At 40.8% G+C, this 22,361-nt stretch overlaps 1 protein-coding gene across 1 annotated transcript in view; it reads left to right on the top strand.

The window, feature by feature from the left end:
• Positions 1-22,361, top strand: part of ITGA9 (integrin subunit alpha 9) — a 218,121-nt gene that overhangs the window by 38,164 nt on the left and 157,596 nt on the right. Inside the window, exons 12-15 of the mRNA XM_021386283.1 lie at positions 527-617; positions 1,131-1,176; positions 4,092-4,246; positions 11,418-11,578. Of these exons, the coding sequence (XP_021241958.1) occupies positions 527-617; positions 1,131-1,176; positions 4,092-4,246; positions 11,418-11,578 (453 nt within the window). The remainder of the gene's footprint in view (positions 1-526; positions 618-1,130; positions 1,177-4,091; positions 4,247-11,417; positions 11,579-22,361) is intronic.

Raw genomic sequence — 22,361 nt, 5'->3', positions numbered from 1 at the left:
GACACAGATTCTAAACTGACACAAAATACTGCATAATAGTTGATGAAAAACAGAATTTCCAAGTGGAATGAAAATTCATCATTTTGACTTGGAGTATGCTAGCAAACTTTGTGAAAAGAAATGGTCGCACAGGATTTTCTGTTTCTCTTAATAATTAATTTTGTGAAGATGCTGCTTCAAACTTTTATTTACATAAATGAAAGTAATGAAAAAAAAAAACCAACAACAAAAAGGAAAATCTCGGGGGCCCAGTTGAATTTCCTCCCTTCCCCCATGAAATATGTTTGATGTACTCTTTATTTGTCTTGGGTCTGCATGAGGGTTGTGATGCAGGTGTGTGTTTGGGTGTAAGCCAATGCTGGCCTCTTCTAGCCCTGAGCAGAAGGGCTTCCTGCAGTTAGCAGCCTTCCTGCAGATGTGTGGCACTCCCAGCCCATGAAAATCAGGCTCCAAGGTTTTTCTTTTTTTTTCGGAGTCATCTTTATGTTACTGTGAGTGATTTCACTTGGTGTGTTTTCCACTGCAGAAGCTGTCTGGGCAGACGATAAATCCAATGCTGCGGATGTTTGGGCAGTCCATATCGGGGGGAGTTGATATGGATGGCAATGGTTATCCAGGTATGTGTGCTACCCCACAGCAACAGGCTGGAGAGCAGTAGAACTGGTAGTTTCCAGATTGCTAGTTCCTACAGCTGCAGGAGGGTGTTGAAGATCGATGTGTTCCTACCTTCTCCCTCTGTTATTTAAAGCTCCTGATAAAAGTTTGAGCTGATTTCTTAATACAAGGATTTGGGCAGTCATGACAATGAACTGAGGTATTAAAGTAGGGAGTGCTTAGTATCCTGCCAAGGTTGTAAGTTGCTTGGAAGCTGCTCAGTCACGATGATGAACTTACAAAAATCTAGTAATAATAACAATATTAATAAATTCTGAGGTAGAAGTGAAGTATCATTGCAGACCTAATCCTATAATTATAATGCTTTGGATGTAATAAGGGACCAGCTGGCTGATTTAAGCCAGGAAAATGCTTTTTTTTTTTTTTTTTATGCATGCTTTGTTATTTACCATCTGACTTGTGAGAACTGAATTCACTGTCTCTCTTGTAATTGTCTAAAATTACAAACATTTCAGATATGACTGTGGGAGCCTTCTTGTCAGACCATGTTGTACTGCTAAGGTGAGATCAGTGTCTTTTTTGCTCCATGACTGTTTTAATTTTGTTTCTGCTTTCTGTTCATATCTAATAGAGTCTAGGTCCTCTACCCCACAGATTTTCTCCTTAATTTATTGTGGTTAGAAACAGCAAACTGGATTGCTTTTCAAGCATAGCCTTACACCTGAGTAGTACCAAAGAATGTGCATTTTAATTTAAGCAGCATTGTGGGGGTTAACCATAGGCCTCTCGGGGCTATGAAGAAACCAACGGGTTAAGGCCAGAAGGAGATATGTTGCATCTCAGTACCTCTTGGGAAAGGTCACTCTGAGTTTGTGAGTTTTTTTTAATTGTTCTTACATTTACATAAAGTACATAATTTATCATTTAAGGGAACAGAGCATAGTAAAAAGCCAGCTGCATATGATGCCAGAATTTAATTCTGCAAGTTATAACGAGACAGAATGAAGCAGCAGTCTTCAAGGAAATTAAATATAGAGATGTTCTTAATACACACAGCGTTTGGACTACTGTTCAGTTGTAGGCATTAAATGAAATTGCTTGTTTCATCAGATGGAGAGAGATGTGACAACTTGGTTCAGCAAATTACTCAAGTGGAAACAGACAGGATGAGCAGGCTTGAGGCCCACAGACCTAGGGAAAGGAGTGGGAAGTTTTAATTTTGTCAGTAACTCCATTATTACACTTGTAAATATTTAATAGAAAAATTCTGCCAGTAACTAGGTGTCATAAGAAGTGGAGACATCTGCATCTTAATGGGAGATACAGAGGTGTGGTAAGGCTATCCAGACAAATGCTTGAAATACTGAACAGTTGTGCCAGCCTACCTCCTGTTAAAACCAGGGAAATCTTGGCTCTGTTTCCATTTGAGTCAGTTAAACAACAAGATAGAGGGACACGGAGAAAGAAATGACAAGTGTAACAGGTAGTCAAGTCTTTTGAAGGGGTTTCTATGCCATCATCATGCAAGCAGAGACAGCCAACTGCCTCTCTGTAACATGCTGCGTGATGCCCTGAGATAGGATCTCACAGCCCTGCTTCTATGAAACAACTTAAAAGACAGCTGTGCAAGGTTCTGCACTGCTGTTCCTTGCAGAACGGAAAAAGGCAATCAGAGAGATGAAGCAAGTTGCGTTGCAACAGTGTAGTGACTTCCATTAGGTTTCTGGGGAGAATTGAGCGTTACTGACTAACTATGTGGGCAGCTTGATTAATGGCCATTGCTGCCGGTTCAGAGCGTGTCTAGTGCTGTTTAGATTCAGATTAGGATAAAGAAATGAACTTTTTCTCCGCAATCTTTCAGAAGCCTTTGTAAAGTCTTTTGGCCAAAACCAACAAACGTTTTTCCAAGTGATATTAAAGGCTTTTGTGGAAGGTGTGGGTCTTGGGACAGATTGCAGTTTCTGTGTTGCTTGTGTGCGTTTGGCCATTTAATGGATGCATTGTGTTTTTGTGTTTTGTTTCTGATGAGTAACCAAGTGAGTTTACATTAAGGAAAAATCAGATAATGCATAATGACTGGATAAATTTCTTCTTTCTAGAAGAAATATTTTTCTAGATCAATTATAACATCTACTCCTTTATTTCTCCCCAAGCATTTGGAGAGTAATTTCCATAGTTTGAGGTGCTCCTAGGAATCTCATTATTTTTCCTCCTTTTTTCTTCTTTTTCCTTCCCTTCTCGCCCCCTCCCCAACTGCTGTATGTATGTCTAGGATTAGCATTTATCTCCATCTTCCATCTCGGATGGCAAACTTATGCTGTTATTTGAGGCTGTGGTAAAGGAGTCTGAGTAGCTGTCTCAGAGACTGATGTGAAGCTTGCTCCAGTCGGTATGAATTAGGTGTAACTACAATCCCTGCTCTTTTCTCCCCCGATTCCTACAGCTCCAAATTAAGTGGCTTGTCGTGTGAGAGCCCTGAAGTGGTTTGCTCATAGCCTTGTGGAGGGCAGGGATTGCGCTAGAAGTGAATCTACTGCTTGCTGCACATTTTTTTTTAATTTTATTATAACTACTGGATTTGGTTTTGGAAAAGCACGTTCACATGGAACACATAAAGAGCTCTAACCACGAAGAATAACACTGAGCTCTTGGGATGAAGTCCTGCACTGGGAGCAGTTCTGTAGAACCTGAATTTCTGAGCTGCTTTTCCCAACCAAACTGGCAGCATTTCTATGCGATGCGAGAGGAGACCACCTGGGCCCTGGTGGTCCTCAGCTTGCTCTTGCTCTGTAGTCCACGCCTACCTGCAGCGATAGCTTGATGCAGGACTTATAAGGCTGGAAAGCTTTCATTCTCACTGCACCAGGTGATTCCCAAAACTGAGTTCTGCAAGATGAAAAAAGTGTACGCACAGTACACTGGGTGAGAATTGCCCAAATGTTCCTTTTTCTAGAAAATGTGAATGTGGTGTCCTTACACTGTAAGAAAAAACATACATAGATCCATATCCCACCTCATGCTCCCACCTCGACTTTTGCGTCACAAATTTTACTGTAGATCATTCTGTGGAAACCTGAGGCCTTTGCTTATCCTGCCTTGACCATACAAGCTCCTTGGATAGTAGTCTGGCTTGCATGGGCTAGTTGTCCTTAGTTGCTAATTTTGTTACTTTTTTCCATCATCAGGAAGACTTTATGCAACTTTTGATAGAGATGATTGTTATGTATTATCAGTATTCCCTCCTGCCTGTCTGGAGTGTCATGTGAGCACTGAACTTCAAGCCTTGATTTTCTTTCAGAACCTAGTTGTCCTTGCCATCTAGGTCAAGGGCTAATTCATTTTAAAGTTCAAATGCAATCTTTTTTTTTTCATGTTTACTTGAAATTGTGCACATAACCAAATGTATGTTATTTTCCTTTGACTGAGAAACTTCTCTCTGAATGATTCTTCAATTCAGCTTCTGTGTTGATCTCCAGATCCAGACCTGTCATTACCATGGACATCTCCATTTTCCTGCCAGCGTCCATCAATATCACAGCTCCTCAGTGCCAGGACAGCTTGCAGCCTGTGAACTGCCTCAATGTCACAGCATGCTTTCGTTTCACTGGCAAGCATGTTCCTGGAGAAATAGGTAAGGTACCTGTGCCAGCCCTTATAGGCTGACATGGAATTGAAGGTTCAGTTGAAGGATCAATTGAAGGATCAGTTACCGAACTTTTCCATGAAAGTATGTTTTTTTGAGGTGACATGAGGTGTGCAGTTGCAGAAAGTTGGAGGCTTCTGAGGTGCTTTCTTTGGCATTTGTCTTAATTTCAGCTGGGACAGAATTGTTTTCTTCAGGGTGTCTGGTATGATGGTACGTTTTGGTTCTAGGAGAAAAACAATGTTGATAACACACCGATGTTTATAGTTGCTGCTAAGAAGTGCTGTACAGAGCCAAGGCCATTCTCAGCAAAGAGCCCAAGGAGCTCTGAGGGAATGGAACTAGGACAGCTGACTTAAACTGGCCAAAGGGATATTCTATACCGTATGTCATCATGCAGAAGGTGTTTTTAAGGGGGCGGGGGAGTTCATCTGACTCTTCCACTGTTTGGGGAACTAGCTGGGCTTCGGTTGCGGGGTGGTGAGCAATTGCTTGTGCGTCACTTGTCATATACATTTATATATATATATAGTCATAACTATTCTCCTTTTGCTTTTCTCGATCTTAGTACTTTTGTCTCAACCCACAAGTTCTACTTTGTTTGTTTGTTTGTTTGTTTTCCCCACTGGGAAGCTGGGGAGTGAGTGAACAATTGTGTGGTGCTGAGCCACTTGCCAGGTTAAACCACAACAGCATTCATTTACCTTGTGATGAGGACGAGGTAATATTGGGGTAGTTTTCACTGAAAGGAGAGGAAGGTATCTTTAGGCTTACTGCGAGGACAGAGAACACAGAATCAGCTGACACTTTGAAAGTTTATATTCCCTCTGCCTGTTGATGATGTATTTTTGTGCACATATCCTCTATCATTGTTATCAGAAAGCAGCTGTAATTTGCTCTGGATGAATAGTTTTCAAAATCTACCAGGAGCTCTTGAAATAGGGCACTGTAAATGTGAACTTCTGAGTGTTATTACTACCAGACATGAACAAACCCTTTTCAGTGCATCAGTTTGCCCATCTGTAAAATGATTATAAATATCTCAGAATTTTACTGATTGCAAGAATATCTTCCAGGTTACTTAGTCACTGTAAACCACATGGAGATTCTTGGGTGAATGGAATTGTATAAGGTATGTAATTGTGCCAACCATTACATCTTGACTGCATTAAATTATTGCCTATGTCTTTTATATCACAATGTTTACAAGTCTTAGGTATTGTCTTAAGTTTTATGGAGTAGATGCAGGGTTTCTAAATACCATAAAGTCTGGATTTATTTAGTTTAGTCATGCTGGTTTAACTTGGCTGTGCTTTAGGAATGGTAGTGGTCTTGTTCTACTATTCACATAGAGTAAGAACTAGAAGCAGTTTGTTGGAGTTGCTCTTTGCAGCTCAGTGCTCTATCACCTGAAGGCTCAAAAAACAGTTATTGAAAATTCCTCTGGATTCTAACAAACAGATACAACTGACACACTGTCTTCTACTTTTGCACCTCTTCCTTCCCTGAAAATGATGACAGACTCTCAAAGCAGGTATTTGTCTGCTAATACAGTGGTGTTTTTGTTTGTTTCAATGTTCTCGTCTTCTGTCAGTTAGAAACCACCTGTCCCGGGGTGCTCCAGGGGTATTTATTTCTTTCTATAAATTCATGAGCAGAACTACTTAATATCCAAGGTGTTTTTTTTTTTTTTTTTTTTCAATATTTGTAGGAATACTGTTGAAAATGTTTTCTTTTCCTTTAATGTCACATCTCTTGACCTGTGGCTAATAAATGGTCTGTCTTTGTCTCATTTTAAATATCTGCTCCCCTTTTCCACAACAAGGCTATCTTCTGCTTCACTGTGTCTTGTAAAAGCCAGTTGAATTCCTCTGCATGGTCATACAAACTGTACTCTTGATTTTATTGTGGTGAAAGCACATGTGCATCTTATTTGGCGGGTAACATCTGTCTCATTGCAAGGAATTTTTATCCTATTAAATAGATGATTATAATACTTCCAACCATTGTCTTTTTATACAATGCTTCTAGTAAAGTGATTTGTCTTGAAAACATTGCAGCCAGAACTATCTGAATGTATAAGAACCCTCGGGGATATGATTTGGATACAGTATCTCAAACAAGCTTTCAGTCTGTAATCTAACAGGCCATTTTAATTATGTTGTAGTTGAAGAGTATCAATTAACAAAGGGTGGAACAATTCATGAAAATATTGCAACTGTTCATCTCCTGTGTGGCTAAATACGGGGAAAAAATATTCCTCTAAGTACATCAATGTCTAGTTCGGACTCTAAAAGGCATGCAGATGTGTTGAAATGCTATGATTAAGTTTTGTGGCAAAGGCATTGGGATTGTCTCAGTTTCAGATGTCTGGGAGCAGGCTCATAAGTCAGGCAGCGAGAACACAGTGCTTACTGAAACTGCTGCTTCCCTAAGGGAGCTCCCCTTGTCAGTGTGGACTCTCAAAACTGCTGGTTACTGATGGGAAATCTGGGCTTTTCTCTGGCATTTGGGAAGCCAACATTGGTTACCGACAAAATGTTTAGAAAGTCGAGCTGTATGTGCAGACAGCATTCTTTGATAAATGTTTGTCTGCAATGCTTATGTGAATTTGTGATTGTTTCGTTAACCGTCTTGGGAAGGAAAGCTATGTTCTCCTAGCAGTGTCTCACACTTGTATGTAAACCATTCCCACCCTTACTTTTCTCCCTCTAACATCAATTGCAGTACTATTGGTCATGTAGTAACTATCTGAGAGTCCATGTTTACTAATACGTCTCAGTGTTGCCAATGACTGTATTGTTCCTATCCCTTTTGTGGATACTGCTTGCAGACCATGTTCTTCAGAAGTGTGAATTTAGAGTAGATATGATTTTGCCTGAACAAACAGCCATGCCCAATTGAATCATGCTCTGCTGTAAATGCCAAGCATTGTCGATCCCTTCACACTCCCTCAGTGCTAGCTGGAGGGCTGAGCATCCACCAACAAACACAGCCAGCCACTGGTATGTCTTGGATTTGTGAGAAATACAATGCTTTGTCATTCCCCCCTAGACTTTTTGTATTTGTAGAATAATGTTCTCCTCCTGCGGCAGCTGCTCTCACAGGGTGAGAAAGAAAGGAAGCAGCTTTCCTGGATTAGGTAGATATATGTATTACACACAGTTTAATAAAAGAAAAGGAAGAAAAAAAATCCCAAAGCATCTTAAAGTGGCAGGTAATATTCTGCTCTCCCCCATTAGCTTCCTCTACACTAGGAAGTGGGTTGAATTTAGTTCTGATATAGTTATTGGCATGTAGCGTGGCTGCATAGCAGGGTGGCTGTGGGGCTACAGAAGGCATGAGCAGTACTGGTGAAGACAACAGGGACTCTGGTGTGTCCTGGAAAAAATGGCCAAAAGTTCCTGGGGGGTTCTCCACTGCACAGTCACTGTTGTTCCTGTCATCTTTCATGGGCTATACTGAGAGTTCATATGCTCAGAATTGCCATGGCTGTGTTGTTCAGTGCTTTGCCTGGCCACAGCTACATCTCATGAAGTGATACCTGAGCATCAGGCTGAACTGCAGCTCAGAAAAGGCAAGGATGAGAAGAAGTCTTTTTCTAGACAGAATGAACAGGCTCCAGCCTCTTCAGACCTCACACTTCTGAGTGACCAGAACAAGAAACAGAAGCTGCTGGTGTGTCCATGCATCAGCTCCTTTTATTGTATTCAGTCCCTCTAAGAATGGATTTTAACTTGTGGCCATGATCTGGATAATTTCCTGTACAAGATAAAAACCTAAAAAATCAGTACCACTGGATGGATTAGATGAATTTTAGTGGCTGTGAAAACAGAAAAATTTGAGTATTTGGCTACAGTTAGATATCTTAGGTAATTCTTCAAACTTTCTCCTTCACTCTTTGCTTCAGGTGTGCACTGCTTTTGTTGATGCATTTCTGGGGCAGTCCTCATGCCCTAAATATTGTTATCTGAGAGTCTAGACTGAGATTTAGTTTGGAATAATGGATTGTTTGATATTTTTGCTCTGCTTTGGCATGTTTCTAGGACTGAAGAAACATGCCTGATCCAAAACCTGACAAAAGTGGACACTCCTCTTCTTATCTGTATCCTGCTGTAGTTTGGTGCAGCAATATTATTTCTGTCTCTTGTTTTTGCCGTCCACTTGGATGCAGGCCCTGAATCACTGCTACCCTCTGAATGCTTCAGCAGTGATGTTGCTGTAGGGATATGTTTTCCAGTGCATGCTCAGAGCAGCACAGATGACTCCCTGCTTAGAACCTAGGAATGACACTTACAGAGAATTTGAAAGAGGAAAAGAAGGCTTTTTGGGAAAGGATGGAAGGGAATGTCCTGTGTGTGTTGTCATTTGCCAGAGCAAACTTTTTAAATAGTTTGTTTTTAAGAGTTTTCTCTGTGAGCAAAGTTCATGAATAATTTTATTCTCACATTTACTATAGAAGATAGTATAGAAGATGAATAAACACATTCCTCTTTCAATGACTTTTCATTATTATTCAGTAAGTTCTTTAATTTCTCCATGTGCTCTTCACCCCCAGGTCAGTGCCGTAGCTAGCAGTCTGACAGGCCATTATGGATGTGCGTATTCCTGCTGAGCATTTTGAAGCCTGCTTTTAGTGCACCATGGTCTCCTCTGAGTGTGCCATGAAGGGTTTTGCTGAGTCGCTGGGGGTGTGCAGGCCCTCCATTTGCTCAGTCTGCAGCCGTTCTTGTTTCAGACCATAGGATGCCGCTGCCCTGTTTTCCCCCTCTCCTCACGTCTGTCCTCTTCAGGGCTGCCTGCTTGCATGATGTGCCACTTAAGAATGGAAATCCACTATAAAAATGCCATTTACTCAGCAGGTATGTTGCTGTGGTGGCCAGACACCAGTTGGAGTAACTTGCTTGCTCTGCTGGCTGGTGTTCATCTTGCAGATATGACCCACAGTTTCCCAGGAGAAGCTGTTATCAACGCCTCTTCGGCATATGGGAAGGGAATGGTCACTAGAAAAATGAATCTAAGCTCATCAAACCCACGCCAGAATTTTACTTTAATCGCCTGTAGTGGATGGGCAGATCCCCAGAAGCATTGCTAACTATGCTTAAAGCTGCCTGAGGAGGACTTGAGAGCATTACCTGCAAGAGTTAAATATGCTACTGGAGTGAGAAGGAGGACCTTAAACCACCAGTAGGGATGAGTCTGCCAGTTACCCCCCACCCCAGCGGCTTTTTGGAAGCAGTAAGGATGGAGAAGGGGGTGAGGGGAAAAAAGCCTTACTCACGATATTTCATTTTTTCCACTGATGTGTCATCATTGGATATAACATAGAAACAAGTTGTCAAAATAAAGGGGAGGTGGTGCCGGGCAGGGAGGGAGGGGGATGGGAACGTTGCAGTTTGATTGAAAACATCCACTGCTGCTGTGGTAGCTGGAAATGGTCTGCATGAGGCCTGGTATGGGGCTGGTGGCGGGATGCAGCCTTTCGCAGGGCCTCTCCAGGCAGCTCCTGTCCCACTGGCCACAGTCTTTCCCTCTCTGGAGGGGTGTGTGGCCTTGCAGACTCAGGCTGGTCCGGGTCTGCTGGCAGAGTTCCTCAGCGTCACCGAGGGGATGGAGGCACAGCTTTCAGCGTGCACGCCTCAATGTGGGGTCTTGGAAGCAGAAAAGGGAAAATCGTGGATGGGTGTGGGATGTGCACACTTCAAAGGGAAAAACTGGAGACTGCTGGGATTTCAACGAGGCCAAACCCTGAGCTTCTGATCAGAAAGCAGCATACAGCACATTGAGGCGGGGAGGGTGTGAGTTACAGGAATGACAGAAGCCCACAGAGACTTTTGCATCAAGTTTCATGATACTGTTAAATGAATTCTTCAAAGTAACAAGGTTTTAGTGAATATGTGATTAGTGGTGATTGCATTGACAACAGCATTAATTTCGAGAAACCAGTTCTCATTGTTTTTAAAAAAAAAACAAAGTGCAACAACACAAAACAAAGCAGCAAACAACAACAAAGAGCCCTTCCTGAAATCAGGTATAGAAGACTTCACTGAGTCTAGCCATATATTACATTCATGCTAGTTTTTATGTAGAATTCTAGATCTAAAAAGTTTATACATAAGGGGAGCATTTTAGCTAGCATCAATCACCAAGAATTTAAAATGTGAATAAAAAACAAAATAATAATTTAATAAACACCCTATATATATAGTTAATCATCACCGAAGTTGTTGCTGGCTGTGGTGTACAAAGACAATTAACTAATTAAGCTTATAATTATAGTGGAACAATCTCATGGTACTGCCCTTATTGCCTTGATAATGGCTAAAATCAATCCAGACTGTGGCCTGCCTTTCCTGTACCTGCAGACAGCAGCAAAGCAAGCTTTCATGCTTCTGTTGCAGTTTCCCTACTTTTGTTGTTGACAGAAAAGGTACAGTCAGCTTGGATTACGTTATTGCTGTACTACTTCTTGACATATCAAGTATTCTTTTGGACACGGATACATCCAGCTGCAAATCCATCTGTTGCATTAAGCTAGCTACCTGTGCTGTAGAGCAGCAGGAAACAGGATTTAGGGAGATACAGCTGGTTAGTCTCTGAGTATGTCTTCTGTAACATAGGATCTATCATAGGGATCTGTAGCATCTGAAAGGGGGATAGCAAGTGCAAGGCAGTGATCTCTAGTTTAGGGCTAAATGCGAAGATGACTAAAAATGAATGAAAGTAACTGTCAGGAAATGGTGCACCCTGACCTCCTTGTGTATATTTTCTGCTTCTGTGTGAGGAAAGCAAAGCCTGAGGCTTTTGTTGTTGTTTGTATTGAGTTTTTGCTTTTTCTGTTAACAGCATAGTTAATGCTTTTTTTTTTTTTTTTTTTAGTATGCATGGCTAGGTGTATTTTTACGTGACTTCCTATTGCTGCTCATCATTCTTCAGGAAGGGCTGGGAAACTAGTGGCACAAATCCTGGGAGTATGTCAGTAATTAGATTTGGTTTTGCGCAACCACAGGAAACTTTCTGATTGATTGAGGGCCTGCAAGGCCTGACCTTTATTTAAGCGTGCGTGCCTCAGGGGCAACAGGATCCATTGATAGGGGGCTGAAATGTAACTATTGTTCACTTACATCCTTTGTTTTCTTCTTTTTCTTTTTTGAAACAGGTTTGAGTTATAACCTGACTGCTGATGTGGCAAAGAAGGAAAAGAGCCAACAACCCAGAGTTTACTTTGTGACTTCTGGAGAGACAGTGGGACAGATCACAGAGAAGTTAGAACTGTCATACATGCAGGAAAAATGCCAGCATTTCCTAGCGTATGTCAAGGTCAGTTCATTCCTATCTTTATCTACATTGGCCTCACTGCAATTATACCTATTTTTATTTTTATTATTTTTTTATCCAAAATGTTCAGCCAGTTGAAGTGATGGAGTTTGGCTCCATACGCACTTTGTTTTCCTGCAAAGTGGATGAAGTTTTTCGAGTGGGACGTCTGAACTTCTTGTTTGGCATGCCTTGTCAGTGTGAGCATGTGTTGTTGAGCTTTTGAGACTTAGTGCGAGGAATATGTATTTGATTTACTTCTCATCTGGTACATTTGTTGGGGGACTTATTCCTTTATCTTGCTTTGTTGTTACCATCGTTATACTCAACATAAGGAGGCAAAGTTTTATTTTGGCAGGAACGGCAGATTTATCTATTAGTTTTGTCAGGTGTTTTCCTTTGAACATGGGGCTGATATTGGGATCTGCATGGGAATGACAGGATAGTGTAGAATCTGTTATGAAGCAGTTGTACTCTCAGGATTGAAAAGCACACTGGGTTTCTTTTGGGTTTAGTTATACCGGTGAGATAACTGAATTTCATCTGTATTGTGAACCTAGGGAATATAGGGAGCACTTTCCAGAGATGGTGGTATACAGAGGGTGTCTGTTCTTCATGTGACAAAGCTCTTCTCCGCCTGCTAGGACTCGTGTTAACTTTGCTCATCAGGTGCTGTTGAAGAAATGTTGTACAAATCCCATTTTGTTTCCGAAGTAAACAAAATAGTTTTTTTAGCTCGCTCTCTCTTTCTCTCTCTTTATATTTATATATATATCTCAGGAGTGGATTTGAAAATTATATGGAACAGATTTCTATCTTTTAAACTGCCTATGTCTTGGAAGCACTAAACTGTACCACCACCCTAGAGAGCAATATCAGGCACTGTGGTTGTGTGGGTGAGCTGCATATCCTCCTTGCTGAAGGACATATTCCCATAGAAAAGTGTGACCTAACCTCGGAGGATGTCAGTTGGTACTGCCTTATTTTTGTGAAACCAGCAGGTCCAAACATCCCTAAATGTATAAACTTTTCCAGGAAACTACTATGTACCTAAAATATCGTGAGAACCAGAGATAAGATTCATCCTTTGACTTTATCAACATTTTATGCATGGTTGTTGAGAGAAAATAAAATAAATAAAGGGACCACCGCAGAGGAAATGATGTCATATTAAGTTTATGGATCCTCTGAGAAGTGACTAGATACTTCCATAGTTTTTTTTCTGTTTATTTCTGGAGCAACCTTTGGTTTCTGCTGAGGAAAAGCTTGTGAAAGGAAATGTAGACATAGAATTACATTTTCTAAGTAACAGTAGCTGTGAATTTAATAATCTGATCTTTCTCAAATAAGCACATCTGTTCAGGCTTTCACGTATTGAGTTTAGCTGAAAAGGAGCATGTCCCTTTCTAACTTAACCCAGTAATGATTTATTTCACGCTAGTCCTATTGTAGTTTTTGGATACTATACAGAATATATTAAAAGGCAACATATGCCCAAGAAACTGTTTCGTTTATTGTAGCATTTGCAGCTGATCTTGGGATTGCAAAGGTAAGAACTATTTTTTCTGGAAAGTTTCTGGAAAATTTGACTTTTATAAATTTGTAAATGCTTAGATATATTAACTTAAAACAGGTGCTTAAAAAACAAGGCTGTTGGCTTTGTATTTTATATAAGCAGCTATTTTTCACGGTTGGAAGAAACTCAGGAAGTGTCATTTCTGTATATAAGGGAGAATGCAAATAGTGGAGAAAGATAATCCGAATACTTTCATGGGAAGGGTGATATCCTGAGACTACATGGCATTAGAAACATCAAAGAGAAACCTACAGACTCTGGAGGAGTGGAAATGAGGTCACGATCTTTCACTGCTATCCTTAAGTAACAGCTAGTTTAAAAACAACAACAAAAACAAGAAGAAAACCCCAAACCTGAAACATAAAGAAGCTTCCCAAAACTCCAAGCAGAACTTTCCTTGATCACATAGTTTTACGATGGAACGGATTGTAAAAGAGCTGGGCTTAAAATATTTCTTAATAAGTGTTTTGCTTAGGCTTTCCTCTGTCCTTTTGTTTACTGTTGCCTCCAAAGCTAATGAAGTTGTTTGCAGTTGCATACTTAATCTATTCACTTATTCTGTGTTTGAGTTACTGATGATAAATAGACTTGTATGTTAACATGAAGCTGTCAGTTCTGGAATGCCTGTGATGAAGTATAGAGAACCTGTCTGGACTTGTGCATGACTTCATGTGCCAGCTTGACAAACCATACTAGGTGAGCAAGGTGCCCAGTACAACTGACATGCAGCACAGCTCTGTACATTGCCTTAGTTAAATGAAAGCCTGTGCCAATCCTTGCTGGATGGCATTGTCTTAGCAACAAGTAGTTATTGCATGCTGGAGACATAAAACTGAAGAACTGAAGAAACTCATGGAAGAAATAGGTTTATACAAACTTGCTATGATGTCTTTTGACAGATTTGATTTAAGGAGACATCAGTGAAACCAAGCACTAAAGAACTGGAGGCTACAAATGAATTGGCAAGGATAATCATTAGATCATTTTGCAGTTGACAGTCCTCAGTGTTCTGATCGTGACTCGTTTTCTATTTGTGGTCTCTCAGGAGAGGAGCTACTTTGAGTGTTGAAGTCTGTCTTTCCTCGTAACTGTATGGCTGATATAAATGGTTATCAAAGCTTGTAGGTTATGTCTATCTCAGAACTTGATCTTGTACAAGGCAGGGTACTGAATTACAGTTCAATTTGGTAGAATTATGGTAGTTCCTGAGAAAATGTGTTTTTTTCTGGCTGAGATCAGAGAAGGAAATGGAAATTCTTTTTGACTTGAAAATGCTTTGAGTTTGGTTCAGCAGTGGGTATGGGAAGTAGGGGAGAGCCAAAGTTTCTTCCCCCCTCTCTCTGTTGGAAACTGCTCATTGATTTATAGTTTAAAAAAAACCTAATTTTTTAGTATTCATTGGCGGTAATATCCACTATTCACAGTGCCTCAGGTGTTATCTGCAAAAGCTGCATTTAATTTAAAGACTTTCCTTTAGAAGTTGGACTGATAGTAGAAAATGAAAAGCTGGTGCAAGTGTCCATTAATTATGATCTTCAGAAGTATTGCTGCTTTTCTTGTGATGCTGTGTAGATGCTGCCTGTTGCCTCTCAGGAGGTGCTTTGCTGCTGGGTGGTAACTCCTCTGACTGTGATGTCGATACAGCGCTCTACTTCATCAGTGGTGAAACCAGTAACAGCTTTTGTGGGTTCCCTTAATATTTAGGATAGATTTGCCTATGTACTGCACAAGAGAATTTGATTCAGACAGCAAAGTAAGCTGTATGTGCAGGTTTTTGTGCAGCCAAATATTGTCATCCTTGATTTATCAAAAAAAATCACAATGAGGATGAAGGTGAAAGCCCCATGTATGATTCCTACATGTATTAAAGAGGCTGTTCCTTGTTTCGCAGCCCGCTGTGTGCCAGCCAGCTGAGCTGTCTCATGCTATCACTCACTGTTGTCTGTGTGCAATGTGAAGGTTGTGAGAGCTTCAAACACCATCAGCAGTCCTGGCATAGGATTAAACTAGACACAGCATTTATATTTTCCAGAGATCTTTATCTTCATCGACTGTCTGGTTGTTGCAAGCAGTCTCTTATTGCTTGTCATATTAACTCTTATTGGATCCAGTTGTATCTGGTAGGGAGGATGGGGCTGGGCAGTGATGAGACTTTTCATAACAGCATGTAGGTGAAGAAGCTCATGCTGTTTGTACAGCCAAGGTTGGAATAAAATGTTACCTTTTGAGCAAAAATTGTACAACTATGTGATTTGTTCACTGCTGAACTCTGTAGTCAAAGATTTTCCTTCTTACATATCTCACCTCTGTCTGCTGTGCACAGCTGTTGTGTCAGGTCCCTGAAGATTCTCTGGGCTGCTGATCTCACACAACTTTGTCTGTAATACTCACAAAATTAAGTCATTGTATGTGATTGTGATCATTTTTCCCTGTGTAGCTCTTTCATCTGTCTTAGAGGGATGCACATATTTTCTTCTTTTATTCTTAATCCGCCATCCTCTGCTCTTTCCTAGGGTCTGGCTAGCAAAGCATTCTGTCCCATTGTCATGTGTAATGTTGAGATGGCATCACCTTGATCATTTGCCAGACATCTCTTCCTGAAAGCTCTCTGATAGTGAATTAACATCTCTGTGTTAAGGTTTGACAAGTGTTGTTACAGGATGTAGGGAAATGGCCAGAGACATTTAAGCTTATTTTGAAGTATTTATTTATTTTTAATGGAGAAGCACTCTCATTGGATTTGGTGGCTGCAGGCTGAGCCTTGTTGCTCACATGTGTTGAGGCCTTCTCTGAGTTCGGTGCTGTGAGAGATGATTGTGGGTTGGGCATGATTGATAACCATGGTTTGCAGGGGAGGAGGTGAAAACCAGTGCCTTGTGAAATACAGCTCCCCTGGGTAGTGACCCAGCTGTCCTGCTTGCTTCTCTGTGGGAGAGGAGAGAAATTGGAGCAAGTCAGGGGATAATGCTTGAGGCACAGACTCATTTCACAGCAGCAGCTATGAAAACTTAGTCATGATTATCTAGAATTTCACAGGATTTGAACGACTGGGCAAATAGGGGAAGCTGTGACCTATTCCAGCCTTCAGCAAGAAGTTTATAGTCACTGTAAGAGAGACGAAAGCTGCTGTGTAGTATTGCCAAGAGTGATGACTGCAGTGAGATAGAGCACTAAGACCAATACCAGAGTTGATATCTTAGGACTCGTTCCTTTTTGTTATGTTTATATTTTTTCCCCTATTGCTGAGCCAGTGGGAAAAACTGTCAGGCTGATCCAGATGTAGCCGTAGTGTGTGTTCAGTATTAAAGGCTGTGGGATAGGTAAGTTGATCACAAAATGCAGAGGCTTATTTACAGCAGCATGTCTTCTGGGACAATTCTGTTTTCCAAAACTGTGCAAAGTGTGCTTGTAATCTGTTAACACAGCCTGGCTTCCCTCTGGCAAAATGAATATGGTGTATTTTGTCACCTTGCTCTGATGTGATCAAAACTCTCCTTTTGGGGACCAAGTAGAGGAGAAATTGTGTGCTTGTTCTGAGAAACTCATGTGGATAAGGGAAGAACAGTTAGCTGCATTACTCTGGGTTCCTTTTCATTGCCTTTTAAATACAGAGGTTTAGATGCACCAGGAAGAGTGTTAGGAGTTGGCAAGAAGACTGACATCTTTAAGCATTTGCAATACCAAAATTTAAATACTGTTAATTATCACGGGGTTGGCTTTTCCAGCAGTTTTTTGCAGGATTCATCAAAAGCAAGTCAAGATCAAATTCAAAACTGTTCCGTGCAATGTAGCCAAACTGAAGCGGCCAAATTTTCATGGCACTAATGTCCTTTCAGAGGAGACCCATGCTGCAAGTCATTAAGTGCTGCAATAACTGATTGGGCTGGTACTACCATTGTGTGGGAGAGCAAACCGTGGCAGATATTGTGCTATAAGCTGTTTTGGGACTTTCATCTATGGGACAGTGTAGCTAGTAAGGCTGTTTGGTAGCCCAAAGGGTCTTGTGTCCTGAGGCCAATGGGAGGTGTTCAGCTTTGAGCTTGATGGCAGGGATTTTGTCCAGATGTATTCTTCTGTCCATTTTCCCAGATTTTAAAGAAATCACTTTGTTTTTTTCTTCATCACACTGATTGGTGATGTAAGTAGATGGCAAATCACTTATGCCTGGATGGAGAGTGTCTGTACAAGGCTTGCTGATTACAAAGTCAATGAACAAACAAAAAATAGATCCCTATCCTGTTTCAAATTTTAGCAAAGTAACTTGTTTTACTTCACTTTTGTGCTTCAGCTTTAGTCAGCATATATGAAAAAGGGCCAAATACTTTGTTTATGGCCCAAGCAGAAATTTGTTTGCTCTGGTGTAGCTGCTGTCAGATAAATTACACATAATAACATTAATAAATCCAAGTAATAAGACTTTATGCTCCTGAAATGAAGTAGGTATCGTATTGAATGAGGCTCAATCAGCAGACTTAAAGCACAGCAGCTGTTGAAATTCTGCTTTGTTTTCCTTGTGTTTCTTTTTTCACTGCCTTTGTTCAGCTGCTGTGTTCCTTGCTAGTCCCTAATGAAATCCAAATCTTCAGTCTTGAGCCCTTTGTCATACTTGTTCCTTGGATATATTCTGCAGTGGGAGAAAAAATTGTAATTTTTTATGGGCTTAACCTGAAAAAAAATCACATTTCTTAAATTTTAATGGAGTTGAAATTTATTTCTAAAGTGTATATGAAGCATGTCACTTTGTTATTGCTCTTAAGCACTTAATAGCAGACTTACGCCTGGCTGTACTTTTTGCCCACTGATGCCTCTTTGACCAATACTGTAGTTCCTCAAAAAAAATTTCATTTGCAGATTAAATCTTTTGGAGGACCAGAAGGGACAGATCTAGGCCTGGACAGAGGACAGATCTTTTAGAGAGGAGAATACAAGAGGTCACAATTCGGAAGAGGTCCTCCATGGGGCTCCTTTTAGAGGATTCTTTGTGATTCCCTATGACAGCACTTCTAGGAAGTGAGTAGCCAAACAGGTAAAAGAGGTGCTGCACTTTATGTTAGGAAAAGTCATTCCAAAAGGCAGGTAATGATGGAAAGGAATTTTTTTTTTTTGCTTTTTCTGGCAGTCCTGGTTAACCAAACAGCTTGTTTTCTCAGGTGGAAGGAAGGAACAAAGAAGGCAATCCTACAGTTTTGGAAACATTCTAAGCTTGTTTTTTCATACAGAGTTACACAAACTAAACACATGATGGCTCATTGTGCTGTAAAAGTTTATTAGTACTTCTTTGGGACAAATTTACACTTGTGGGGTGGGGAGGGGGGATATGCTTAATCCCAAATGCTAGACTCTTGCTCCAGAAAATTACAATAGGGTACAGCTTGTTTGTCTTAGTGGTTTTCCTGTTTATAACACATGGAGGAGTATCACTCTGTGCCATGATCTTGGACACACATCTCCATGATCAACTTATCCTGTCCAAACTGGGGAGTGCCTAAAATTATCACCCTTTCATTTTGCTACCTGCAGGGAGGAATGAGCAAGGTAATTCATCAGAAAACACTGAAGGCAACTTCCAACAGAAAATTCCTCTAGGCTAGAAAGAAAACAATCAGTGTTGATGGCTGAGGATTCTGGGTGTGTTCCAAAACTATAACCTCCAGATAGTCAGAATAGATCTGGGTCTCCTGGGAGACTCTTAGAGATACTAGGTTTGGCTTGGTTTGGCTTGGTTTGGCTTGGTTTGGCTTGGTTTGGTTTGGTTTGGTTTGGTTGGCAACAAGTAATGCTAATCCAGTGCCATAATTCATACCGAAAATACCTGACAATGTGCTTTGAAGAAATGTGGGAGTAATACCTTACAGGCATGGACTTTTTTGGGGCAGAAAATGCCCTCTGTTCCTTGTTCTCCCCAACTTGTACCTTCAGCTGTGGAACTGAATTCATCTCGAACTCCTGAGATTCAGGAGTTGAAGAAAGGCCCATACTCTGTGCCACCTACCTCACTTCCATGCTCCCATCTGCATTTCTATATGTAATGGGATAATTATAGCTGGTATGGCTGTGCTGGTGATAAAAAGTTGCATCTCTGCCCATACACTTCCAGTTTGTTGCAAATTTTTCATCACTGATTCCCTTTGTAGAACTCTGTGACGTCTCCTGGAATCTCAGTTATCTGAGAGAATGTTTAGTGTTCTGTACCTGGAACCTGCAAGTTGTCCTATTCTACTTCTGCTCCTCTAGATATTTGAAATTGGAAGTTTTCGGGGAGTTAGAACTATTTTCCATTTGTCTACAATGTCTTTGACTTGATGACGTATGCTTCAGCTTGTTTCCTGAGTTTGTATTCAACATGTTCTTAAGAGCTGGATGCATTAGACAGGCTTTTTGGTCTGTAATATGTGAATGTACCTTACCTTGTAAGGCTAACACTGGGTAATCGCCATGCTGTAATAACAAGTAATAACGAAAAGGAATAGAATCCCAGCTTACACAGCGTTTATTTTGTCCTGGGAGAAGACCCAGGTCTGGTGCTAAATTCTAGACTGAAATATAAACAGTTAGCTCTAAATCTAAGAGAAGCTAATGTGAGAGTAAAGTAAATTTACTGCTTCCTTCTTTTGGCACATACACTGCATTACTTAAGACTTCCTTAGTTGAGAAAATAAATTAGAAATATAACTGATTAAACTTGTCATGACTTAGTAATTTTCATCCTATTAGCAGTCATCTAGAGGCAGCTTCTCGTTTGGCACAAATGAATATAAGGGAACTGTCATAAAGTAACTTTGGTGAGAAGAAAAGAGTGTAAAAATAGAAACAACTAACAAAAAAAATGCAAGTTAGAATAGAGTATGTCATATAAATTTGTACATTCTTTTACATGCTTTTGACCTGCTAGGATATAGCAAGCATGAAGTGAAACATACCTCTAGCCATGAAAACCCCGGGGGCTTCAGTGAATCTCGAGTGTATGTGGACAATCGTCCAATGGAAAGGCATTTAAAATCCATTCTGTGTAAGAGATGAAGCCCTGTCACTGTGCAAATTCGGTTCATGCGCTTTTGCTCTAGAAGCCAGAAAGGATGGAAAAATTGAAAAGCCAGAAACTTCATCATAATCCAACAGGTAAAAGGTGTTGAAATACATGCAAGGTTTTTACCCTCTTGCATCTTCCCTCTCTCCAAAAACAGGCAGTGAGTGGCTCATGGATGTTTTAACAATGGACTAGATTGCTGAGGTTATCTCTGAGATGTACTGAATGTTTTTAGGTGATGCTAAGGTTTTCAGGCCTCAAATAGGAAATTTAGAGACAAATGTTCCTGCAAGTGCAGCATTGAAGCAGCATGACATGGAAACTTTGATTTTTGTTCTTCAGGTTGCATTCTGTCTCTTAGGTACTAACTCTTTGAAACAGGAATTTAAAATTGTCAAGCAGAATATTTTTTGTTATAGTTTTCTTAAATAAAGCTTTCTTTATTCAGAGAAAACTGGTGATTTCATGCAATTGTAATTGCTACAAACTACTCCTTTTAAGTGATTGAGCAGATAGTTTTCGGTTAATGGAGGAAACCATTCCTCCTTGCCCTGGTCAAGTACAAAAGCCTGACAAATTCACAAGGTATGAATCCAATTTCATATGAGAAATATTATCCCTGTGAAAGTGAGTTCAGTTTCCGTTTGTGCTAGGTGACACCCCAGCAGAGCAGGGGGAACTGGGCTATGAGCAACCTCATCTAGCTGTGGATGTCCCTGTTCTTTGCAGGGGAGCTGGACTAGATGATCTTTAAAGATCCCTTCCAACTTAAACAATTCTATGATTCTATGATGCCTGTTGCCCCAGAAGGAGCTTGCCAAGGAACTGCTGCTGTTTTGCCCCCATTTAGTGAGCTGCGCTGCTCACAGTGAAGAGGAGACTTAAGCTCTGCAGCTGTAGCTGGCATCCCATGAGCAACCCCCTGCAACTTGGAGACGTCGATAGGGGCCTTGGCACATGCAGACTTTCAACCCATCCACTACTCAGCTGGAAGAGGAAGTTTCCATTTTCTTGTGTTTCCCCACAGCATTGTTTCCATAAAAGCTGCCCTGGTTTGCTCTCGGATAGCAGCAGCAGAAACCATGAGCTTGCTTTGGAAGGCCGAGCTCTGGATCACAGCCAGGTTTGGAAGCCCTGTCAACAGTCTGTGCCAAGATAGCACAAGCACTGCAACCCCGGCAATAGAAATCCATGGCAAAAACTATCCCTGGTTTTAGCCAGCGGTGAAGATCTTGCCTGGAGACCAGAGGAGACCTTTCTCTCTGAAAAAAAAAAAAAAAAAAAAAAAAAAAAAAAAAAAAAAACGTTACCAAAGCCTTTCCTGAACCTACTGAGTATTTCTAGAAAGGGGGCATGGGTCAGTGTAAAAGCTGATTTGGGCAGTAGTTCCACATCTAGCATTTCTGTTCCTGCCTCATGCACAGCAGGAGGTTGTGCTGTGCCTCTCTGCTTAGCTGCTACATGGTTACACAGCTGTGGCAAGTGCATTCTTCTCATGGAGACACTGCCTGAAGTTATGCTGTGATACTGTAGCCATCTCAGGCAATAAATATTATCTGGAGGGGCTCTTTTTTTATTTGTCCCTTTCAAGAACTTGAAAGAGTGCCAGAATTTATTTTTAAACTTTATATAAGCAATTTATTTGTAATGGCTCATTTTTCTTTCCTTACTATTTTGGGAACAGACTTTATTTTGCCTTGCATTGTTTCTGATCACTTTTGACTTTGGTTTTATTTCTTTCCTTCTGTAAGAAAATGATCTGATGTCCTGTGTTGACCAAAAGCCAGTGGGTTCAACATGAGGATGCTTGCCCAAGGGAATGACCAGAACGTATGTGCAGAACTTCTGCTGTGCCCTTCTGCCTTCTGAGACAGCTACCTAAAAATGTAATGTTCCTGTCTGGACAGTCTGTACATACCTTGTTAGTGGTGGTACCGTTATCTCTTCTGTCTTGAAGTGAAAACTTCTGAGTGTGGCTCAGGAGAGCTAAATAGTGGGCAGATAGTTTAACACGTAGTTACGTGTGCCAGAGGCACAGAAGCTGCCACAGTTCCTCGTTTTTTTTTCCCCCACAAAGTCAGTGGAATTATTAAGATACAACAATGCCTCTAATGATTATGTTGCATAAGACCTGTTTGTCTCTTTTGTGACTGGTTGCATCAGGTCAGGGTTTTTTAATGTGA

The sequence above is a fragment of the Numida meleagris genome, chromosome 2 (genome assembly GCF_002078875.1).
Source record: "Numida meleagris isolate 19003 breed g44 Domestic line chromosome 2, NumMel1.0, whole genome shotgun sequence".
In the NCBI taxonomy this organism is placed as follows: domain Eukaryota; kingdom Metazoa; phylum Chordata; class Aves; order Galliformes; family Numididae; genus Numida; species Numida meleagris.
This window is presented reverse-complemented; position numbering and strand designations above follow the sequence as displayed.